The sequence below is a fragment of the Carassius gibelio genome, chromosome A19 (assembly GCF_023724105.1).
Source record: "Carassius gibelio isolate Cgi1373 ecotype wild population from Czech Republic chromosome A19, carGib1.2-hapl.c, whole genome shotgun sequence".
Lineage (NCBI taxonomy): Eukaryota > Metazoa > Chordata > Actinopteri > Cypriniformes > Cyprinidae > Carassius > Carassius gibelio.
In genome coordinates, this window is record NC_068389.1 from 11,140,261 (window position 1) to 11,150,845 (window position 10,585).

Genomic DNA, 10,585 nt, shown 5'->3' on the forward strand with positions numbered 1-10,585 from the left:
ATATTATGTATTGCTCTATTTGTGCATATAAATTAAAAGAAGTAATACCAGTATGGGATAACATCCCATGATTATTTAGTTATAACATGGCACGTGTAACAAAAGGCTGATGAATGCTGAGATATTTCCACTGAGATGGGCAGCACATCAGCTCAGAAGCCTGTTAAAGGCACCAAGGGGGATCTGGGAAACTCAGAGGAATGTGAACTCTGCTCACTTGACCTAAAGGTCACAGTGGTGACCATTGAGCCTAAAAAAAAACCCTGCTATGGTTGGGAACAATTCTATGAGACTTGAATGTGTCATTTATCCTTTCCTTGGCAAATTTCCCCCAGTGTCCCCTGAACTGGATTCTGTAAAGTCAGCATCTAGAGTCAGTTGAGTCCATGATGCTGTAGGGCAATCAACCCCCACATTTAGGCTACACCATCACCATCCTCCTCTCTCGCTCCCTGCTGTGGTCAAAACAGTCACAGGGCTCAACGGTGACTGAAAACCAGTTCTCACCTGCCCTGCCCTGCCCTGCACAGCCTGATGGGCCTATTATTGGCATAACAACACACCCATTGACATTCATATGCAATATTTTGCTCCTGCAGGAGCTGGCCATGCATTTACATTTATGCATTTAGACTCTTTTATCCAAAGCGACTTACAGTGCATTCAGTCTATACATATTTTTACCAGTAGCTATGTGTGTTGTATGGAAGGTGTGAACTGCAGGTGTCACTGTCGATTTACCATTTACTCTTCCCTCCAACTTTCAAATGATCTGGTGACAATATTGGCCTTGCAGCCATTAGGAAAGGGGAAAGCAAGAGTCTGACGCATGGATGATGAGGTGATGTGTCCTGACCCGTCATCAAGAAAATTAACCACACCACAAAAGCCCCCCCCACACACACACACACTCACACACTCCATCACACCCAACCCCCTGACTCTCTCCCTGGGGAAGAAGAAGAGAATGTTTCAATACATGAGCTTATTCAGTAGATTCTTTCATCTGACACACACAAAAACTGTATTCTGCCCCGCTCCCCCTCCCTGAGGTTCTGGACATTCTGAGAAAGTGGCGAGATGCAGATGCGGTGAAACATTGTTCATGAGCGTTTACATGCCTCGCATTCCACCACAAACAGTTTAGACTTTATGCCATTTACAAGGCCAAAGAGAAATTATGAAAGAAAAAAAAAACAACAACAAGGAAATGTGAATGGAGGAGAAAGAGAATGTAAAAAAAAAATGGATAAAGATTTTTATGTTGTATAATACAGTATATTTCAGGGAATCCTTGGTGGCACGTTGAGAAGATCTGATCATCAATACAAACAGTGAGACCCAATAAAACAGCTTTTCTCAGCTGATGGATTCCAGCCTCAAAATGGGTCACCGGTCTGTTTCCATGCTAAATGCAAATCATAAAATGCACTAACTATAAAATCGTTTATAGATGAGGTCATAAAATAAATCGGCTTATCAACTGTTAAAAGGGAGGAGATGTCTCTATCTTTTCTTATTGCCAAAGGTCATGAGTCCAATCAAAGTTTACGGTAGTCTGGTGCAAATTCATCTGTTACTTATTAATGTGACATGAAAACATTATTTGGTTCAGTATTTATTACATGTGTTGTAAATCACACTTTTGCTGTTGTTTATTCACTTTTATGCTTTGTCATGTAATGCAGTTCATTGTAAAAAAAAAAAAAAACAATACATTTAAACATTTCAAGCAAAAAATATTTTTCATACACATTGATTTCTAATTCAACACTGGAATGAGCTGCTGTATTCTAACCACAGGTATAAATGTTGTGTTCATATAAATATTATACAGAATAGAAATTATTAATGAAAAAAAAAAACAGAATGTAAAAGATAGCTTACAGTGTAAATCTAAACAGTTAATTCTGTTCTGAAGTAAACACTGCATTCACTATTGACCATGAACAGTTTAATGACGCATTCAGGTTGTTTATCAGAGAAGTGGGTGAAAGTATGCACTGCTATTGATCATTAAATGGTAGACTAGTGTCGTCTTCGAAGACAGTCACTCGAGTATAATGAACTACAGGCATATTCACCAGTCCTCAATGCTTTAGTTTTAGAGTGTAGTTCAATGGGTTCAGTTAAACTGAAACCCCATTGCTTTCAGTAACCAGACAATTCAACAAGTCACCCCGTCGGGTCCATCTTCTTTCCAGTCTGGTGCCATTTTTTAATTCTTTGGACATAATGCGAAGTCAAAAGAGGTGGGACTTAGGCTGTAAAATAAGTGGGCGGGGCCGAGTTTCAGATTGGTTGTCGTTACTGAGGCACGCCCATGGGCGGGGCTTTGGTTATCTTGAAGCGCTGTACACCAGGACTGGTAATAGTAGGTCGCCCTCGACGCTCACGGCTGGAAGGCAGGAGTGGATCATCTCGAGGTTTCCTTATTGAAGCGAAAAAAATAAATCACGCTTTCCTTGCGCCTTTGGATGCACGCTACGCCCGTTGGTCTGGATTAATTTTTTCCCCCCACCTTCCTGAATTTCAGTTCTTTTTAATTTACTTTAAAACCACATTAAGCATAATGGGATCCCAGGCATCAAAGGGAGGAGTGGCTGTGGAGGGGAAAGCCGCCGATGCTGACCCGGCTGCCGTCAAGACTAACGGACAGGTAATTCATCTCCATCTGCGACACACCCACATCTGACCAACAAGTGCTTCAGCGAGAGTTGCGATTTAACCATCGCTCCGAGTGCGGTGAAAAGAGTGAAAGCGGTGATTTGTAGTGAAAAAGAAGGAAATATTAGTTTGCCATTCATGCATGCTCTTATTTATTATTTCATGTCTCGTGGCACGCTGGAAAACCTAATGATTTCATTACGCAATTTACATTGGGGCTGACCAGACACGGTTTTCTGTCTCGAGCTGAAAAATGGATGCTTTTTTCATGCTTGTTCACGATTTATTTTGGTGTAAGTCTGTTTCTAGCGCTCGGAGACGGTCGGTGTTGTTGCCATGAGATCTCCATTTAATGCCCGTGTAGGAGGATGCTGCACGTATTCACTATGCATGGGTTAACAGCAGGGGGTTGCGATCAATTTGGGAAATTCTGTTGTAATTGGTATTTGAGAATAAAGTGTCGTGTTTTAAAATCATTTCCCTTTTTTCTTTATATTTATTATAGTATTTTATATTAAAATGGATACATATATCATTTTATGTTTTGTTTGTTATTTATTTATTATGATTTTTGTTCCTGTTTTCTTTACATTCTAAATTATATTATATCGGATTGTGCTTTTTTTCTGTGAATCTTGTGGAGTCTTAATTTGCAGACGCTCGGGCTTTAAAGTCTAGACACTCAGACGAGAGTCCACTTTTTTTTCAAGCTTTTGGGGTTATATGTGACAAAACCCCATTCTTATCAATGAGTGTACTTATATTTCAAGTCACTTTTTTAATTCGACGTTTGTAGTCATTCCATCGTCGATGAGTAAATAGTGAATGAAGCTCAATGAAATTTTTTCGATCTCAGTCTTTTGTTCCAAAGCTGCCGTCTGTCTCGGTCGGCATTGTGTGAGTTGTGTGTGTTTCTACCGCCCTCGCTCGGCGGTGCGCGCTACTGCAAGGCGTCACCTCGAAGACATGCATTATTTACGTGACGAGTCACTGATGTGTCCGTCGACGATTCAAGGAATGCCCTGCTACGTATATAGTAGACCTATAGTAAATATTGATCTATATTGGTTTGTGCTGCATTATTAAACTGACAATTTCATTTTCCTTTCTCAGGAGAATGGCCACGTTAAGACCAATGGTGACGTCTCTGCCAAGGCAGAGGGAGACGCCGCCACCACCAACGGTTCTGCGGAGGCAGCCAAGGAATCTGAGGCTGGAGCCGGTGATGCCATCGAGCCAGCACCTGCCGCTGAGGGAGATGCTGCCAAACCTGAGGGCGAGGCCACCAAGGAGACCCCCAAAAAGAAGAAGAAGAAGTTCTCCCTGAAGAACTCCTTCAAATTCAAGGGGATCTCGCTGAAGAAGAACAAGAAGAGCGCCGAGGTGAAGGAAGAGGCCGCCGCTGATGCCGCTCCGGTCGCCGAAGAGAAGCCCGAGGAGAACGGGGCGGCCGCTGAGGAGAAGAAAGAGGAGGAGGCCAAGGCTGAGGAGACACCCGCCCCTGCAGAGACCCCCAAGGCCGAGGAACCCGCTGCCAAGGCTGAGGAACCGGCTGCCCCCAAGGAAGAGGCTGCTGCACCTGCTGCAGAGCCCACAAAACCAACAGAGGAGACCGGCTCAACACCCGCACCATCCGAACAGAAGGAGTGATTGTACTTCACAAAGGACTTTGTGAACTGTTTTTCCAAGAAAAAATATATATTTATATATATGTGTATATGTATACATATGTATATATACATGGATATATGTATATGTATATATACACATGTATGTGAAAAAAAAAGACTCCTCGTGCCACTTTCTTCAAGATTAACAACAAATGACAGACTAGATTCACTAGTTCACTTCCCTGATAATGGCTCAAAGATGTGGAATTCCGAGCGAAGGCCGAAACCTCTTGGAAGCGGGATGTCAACGCAATAGTGAGTTGAGGATGGGATCAAGGAGGAGCATCTTTCAAGCCCACCACAGAATAGATGCAACCTTACCAATGAATTGTGCAAGATCAACATCACCACATATAATGACTGTTAAAAAAAAGGAAATCGAAAAAGACTTGCCAACTTTCTACATTCCTATATTTTAACCCAAATTTAAGTATTTTGTGGTGTATAGAGAACCATTTTCAATATCCAGAAGGCTTTGTCTCGTTTGTTTGAAATCGCATTTTAATTTTCATCTTGGCTTAAAAAAAAAATACAAAACAAAACAAAATAAAAACACATTTGAGCTTGCTATGTTCACATTTGAAGTTTTAAAAGAAGCAGAATTGTTATGTGTTAAATGTGAGCCTTGATCTGCTTTTTGGTCTCTGTAAATACATTTGACCAATTTTGTTCTTTATTTTGCTAATGTTTAAAGATGTTACTGGTTTTATTGTAAAGTTGATAATGGTAAATAAATGTTGGTTACCTACAGATACGCACTTTGTGTTTGTCCTTCTTCACAGTGGCTGCTTTCCAAGGTAAAGTCCCCCAGAATTCAATTAAATTCAAGTTTATTTGTATAACGCTTTTCACGATTCAAATCACTGCAAAGCAGCTTTACAGAAAATTATGTTTTTAGAATATATTAAGTTGTAGCTTGTTAGTGGTGATTATCTCAGTTAATGTACATTTTGCACAAAATGTACGGAAAAATCAAACAGATGTAATCTGTTGTAATCAAAAAGATGTAATCAAACAGATGATGAACACTATTAACAACAATTATAATATGTTGCAATCAAACTTATAGCAAAATTTGGTAGTTCTGTATGTGGTTTCAGCGTTGGCATCATCTGAGGTCCTCTGAGGGGTTTGCATCATCTCTTCTCAGGTGTTCTGGATCCAGACTGAAGCTTGTGTAAATCCTAGATACAATGGGATGTAAAACCCACGGCAGAAACAGAGAAACAAATAGAGACATGATTAGAGTAGCTGCTGTTCCAACAAAGCAAAATTTTTTTTTTTTTTAAACCCAAGCTAAAGAATAATAATGTGCATCTGAATAGATATAACTGCAATTCAGGTTATGAGATGCATTATTTGAATGCCTGGCTAATATAAATTCAATCAGAGAGAGTGTGTCTGAACCCTGAACACTATCAGAAGGCTATTCCAAAGTTTGGGAGCCAAATGCAAAAAAGCTCTACCTCCTTTAGAGAACTTTGCTATCCTAGATACCAGAAGTCCAGAGTATTTTGTAAATGATAAGGAACTTAATTAGCCAGTGCAGAGACTGTAAAATTGAGGTAATATGTTTAGATTTTCTTGACTTGGTAAGGACTCTAGCCACTGCATTTTGGACTACCTGTGGCTTGTTTTTTGAAGATGCAGGACAACAACCTAGCAGTGCATTACAGCAGTCCAGTCTAGAGGTCATGAATGCATGAACAGGCCTTTCTGCATCAGAAACACGTAACATCTTTTGTAGCATGGCAATGTTTCAAAGATGGAAGAATGCTGTTTTTGTTACATGGGAAATACGATTTTTTTTGGACAAGTAATATCTGTTTTATCCAAATTTAATTGAAAATAATTTTTTCATCCAATCTTTTAAATTTTTTTATACACTGTTAGCTTAGATAATTTAGAAGTTTCATCTGGTCTTGTTAAGATATATAGTTGAGTATCATCAGCATAACAGTGGAAACTAATCCCGTATCTTCTAATAATATTACCAAGGGGCAACATGTATATTGAAAATAGAAGAGGACCTAGGACAGATCCATGTGGCGCTCTATACTTTACTGGTGATAAATGAGATGACTCCACGTTTAAGTAAACAAAATGGTAGCGAAATGGAAGCACTGTTATAAGTGTGATGAATAGATATAAATTACAAGATGCTGCAGATTCTACATTTGTTTTTGTATTTTTGATGCTATCTATTTTATCAGTGAATAAATTTATAAAGTCATTTCTATAAACTGTGAGGGAATATTTAGATCGGGCGGCGTCTAGTTATTTTGTTAATCTAGCCACTGTGCTAAATAAAAAATTGGATTGGTTTGGTTATTTTCTATGATTTTGCGGATATGTGATTCATGTGTATTTTGGGTATACACAGAGCAGTTGAGATAAATCAGGCAGGTTATTTGTGAATCTATCTTTACTGGTTGGAACAATAGTTCTTCCTGGATGATTACGCAGAGCCATATAGTTAATAAGAGTAATATGCAGCATGTACCATACAAGGAAACAGTCAGTAACATCATCACTTTGAGGTACGAGATCTATATCATTAAGATTGATTCCATGCGATATAATTAAATCTAGAGTATGATGTTGACGATGAGTTGGCCCGGTGACGTTTTGGTCGACTCCAAAAGAGTTTATTAGGTAATTAAACGCAAGTCCTAATACATCATTTGGATTATGTGAGTGATAAAATCTCAGACAATTAGCGCTTTGACAGTAACTAATAGGTCTGAGAGGAAATCTGCAAATTCTTTTAGGAAATCTGTGTAGGTCGATGGTCTATACACAGTAGCCAGAGCAAGAGATACAATAGATATCTTTTGCATATCTGACAGTGTAACATTAAGCAGAAGTATGTGGAATGAGTTAAACCTGTATCCTGTTTTCTTGGTAACATTGAGATAAGCTCATGCTAATAACAATAGCATGGTGGAGGCTAATTTAGACCAATAGGCCTATATTCATTTGGTTTTAGCCAGGTTTCAGTCAAGCAGAGTACATCAAAACTATTGTCTGTGATAATTTAATTTACAATAACTACTTTGGGCGTGAGTGATCTAATGTTTAGAAGCCCAAACTTCGAAAGTTGTTTTTGTTCATTTATTTGAGAATTGGCATACTAGTCATATGGACTGTAACATCTTAGAGATGTTGTCTGACAGGAGTTCTGCTCCGATGCTGCTGGGGTGCAGGCCATCAGCACGAAAAAGCCTAGGACACTCCCAGAAAAGATTCCAATTATTAATAAAGAGCAGTTTCTGTTTTTTTACACAATGACAATAACCATTCATTTAAAGCAAAAAGTCTACTGCACCTTTCATGTCCGCATCAATACATGGGGAGTGATCCTGATACAATGATCGTCGCTGCGGGCATCTCGATTAGGCTCCTGAAGTCCCTCTTCAGCGTCACCGTCTGCCGCAGCGTAGTGTCGTTAACCCCGGCATGAAGTACGACCTCTCTGGGGCTCTCGTCGGCCTTCAGGATCGTCAGTATCTGCACAGAAACATTGAGAACATGAGCACCAGGGAAACAGTGAGTGTGCACTTTACCTTCAGCAAACCTAGCATGGACGTGTCGGACGATGGAGTCTCCGATGAGCACAGCATTGTATTCTGTCTCCCGGAGGGGAGCAAAGTGGTTTTGGATGGAGATCTCGAAGACTGTAGGCTGCAGAGGGGGAGAGGTCTGCGCCCGGGGCCTGGCTTGCGTCTTTCGCTGCTGGTGCACCCAGGGTCAGTGGTGTCCCGGCGCCAGAAAGAAGGACATCTGGGAAGATTGTATCCTGGAAACACATGGAGTAGAGGTGGTGGGAGAGTCAGCAGCGTGCTGTATACTTACACCGCTCTTATGAGCATCAGCCCGGGAGGTTTCCAGCGTGGCTCTCCACTCTCTCAGCTGGGCCCGTCTCACCTCCAGATCACCTCCACTGATCTGCTTCTCCACGGCCTCCAGCGGCCTCTCAAACGTGTCCTCATCTGCACTCAAAGGTAGACACACACCTGCCATTAATGCATGTAGTGAGTAAAACAATGGTAATGCGTGTGAATAGAGTATTATTAATTTGAGTGAGATTAGCGGCAACCACGCTGATGATGCTAATGGGCTAATAGTGACTTGAGAAATCAAAATAAATCCAGTGATAACCAGGCACTTTTGTTGTAGAATATGAGGGGATATATTCACACATTATAGAAATGAAAATGATGGTGTATAAAATTGATTTTAAGATAAAAAATAAATAAATGATGAATTAGCTTGACAGAGCTCAAACTCAAAACACAGGACAGCAACAAACAGGAAGTGACATCAATTTTTTATAACATATCTATTAATATGTTTAGAACATATTAATGTTTTTGCACGTCTCTCATAAGCCACTTCACCTACATTGATATATGTAAAAAGAATCCATTTGGGAAAAAATAAAACATCCTATTCGTACTATATGGCAGAGACATGCAACAAACCACGCTGAAATCTAATCAGTAATGTAATGTGTTTACATACAGTATAGTGTATATAATATACATTCTAATATTATATCCACTGAAATTTACTTCCCTTCAAATAAAAATAACGTAATATAAGACTGGGGTACCAAAGGAAATGCTCATTTCCTCTCAGAAATATCTAATAATCAATAGTCTCTTTCTATTTTATTACATGCTTATGCTTCACATTTCATCGATTTTGCTTGTTTATTAATGATGTCCAAATTAGTTGTATGAATTACATTGCATTTTTCTTTCAAAAAAAAAATAAAATCCTTAAGATTTTTTAGGAAGGTATGGAAGCATCTGGTGATGGACTGATTAATATACGAAAATAGGCATGTAAATTAATGAATTAATTGCTTTACTGTACTTTTAATTGTTTTTTTTCTGTCTGTGTCTGGATGGTAAGGGCTCAAATATAAACATATGGCTCCATCATGTGTTGAATTGAAGTCCTACAGTCACACTTGCAACATTTTCGAGTTTCACATGAGCAGCACAAGTGCACATGTTTAGGAATATTTAATGCACATTGTCTTGGGTTTCTGTTTGTTTTATTGCATCTCTATTCTGACAAACACTTTTGTCATGTGTATTGAGCCAACATTACTGGGTTAAAAGAATTAACCCTCTCTCCTTACTTTTTGGCACTTTTTTCTTAATGAGGTTTATGCATTCATCGTCGGGCAGAATTCACTCTAAAATAATTTAATTATATAAATGGAAATATATCTGATAGTGCTGATATGTCTGTTCAAATTCAAATTAAAATATATATATATAACACCTTTTAGAGTTGCTTTTAATATGATTTATGTTGGATGATATTGGTTTTATTATATTACTTTTGTTATTTTTATGTGCTTGTTATATGTGTTTATTCATATCTTTGTGTCTGAGTACCTTGAGAAGTGCAATATAAATTAACTGTATTTTCATTATTTAAAATTCAGTTGATTTCAGATTATACCAAAACAATAACTTTGATAGATAACCTAAGATGTATAAATATACCTGATTTATTGTTTTTAGGCTAACTTTTATTCCCTCTAAAGCAGTTATAATCTACTAATTTACTTAAAATCAAAAGCAAAGTATATTCCTACTGCAGAAAAAAAGAAAAAAAAGTCATATCTAATCAACCTTTAGCAGTCAATTAATTATTTAACCCTGTATTTCTGTTTGGAAGGCTTTTGTCTTTTAAACACATTACAATTTACAGAATCAGTTAAATCGGCTATTTTTAGTTTTGTGATTTGGTATTGTATTCTGTTTAAAAAAAAATAATCACAAATGCACTTTTGTGATAACTTTTAGACCGTTTATACTAGGTCTGATTTGTTAACACACATGGATGGTATTTGTAATGTAATTTGTAAAAATATAAACCATATAAATGCAATCCATGCTTCTGATTTTTGGGACAAAAGGACCATTCATTCAATTAGAATGTATTATATTAAATTACTAAAATGGTATTTAGCTAGAAATGCTATGCCATCAAAATATCCAGTTACTTTAATCAATTAATAAGTCTTGAAAAACAAAATGTAAAAACCTATTTTTCAAACTTAGTGATATTGACATCCAGCTAAACAAATGAAATATAAAATATTTTTAGTGTTCAAGTGGTTTATATTGGTTGTTTTAATTTAATTTAATTCAATTTAATTTAACATGTTTCATAGCTTGGCAATATTTCTAAGATGGAAGGATACATACAAAATAATAATAATA

At 38.0% G+C, this 10,585-nt stretch overlaps 1 protein-coding gene across 1 annotated transcript; it reads left to right on the forward strand.

Moving 5' to 3' along the window:
• The first annotated feature begins 2,359 nt into the window (after positions 1-2,359).
• LOC127935504 (MARCKS-related protein 1-B) lies at positions 2,360-5,091 on the forward strand. Its single transcript, XM_052533425.1, has 2 exons — positions 2,360-2,659; positions 3,781-5,091. Exons 1-2 carry the CDS (start codon positions 2,573-2,575, stop codon positions 4,315-4,317), a joined length of 624 nt encoding a protein of 207 aa, XP_052389385.1. The 5' UTR covers positions 2,360-2,572; the 3' UTR covers positions 4,318-5,091.
• The last annotated feature ends 5,494 nt before the right edge of the window (positions 5,092-10,585 follow it).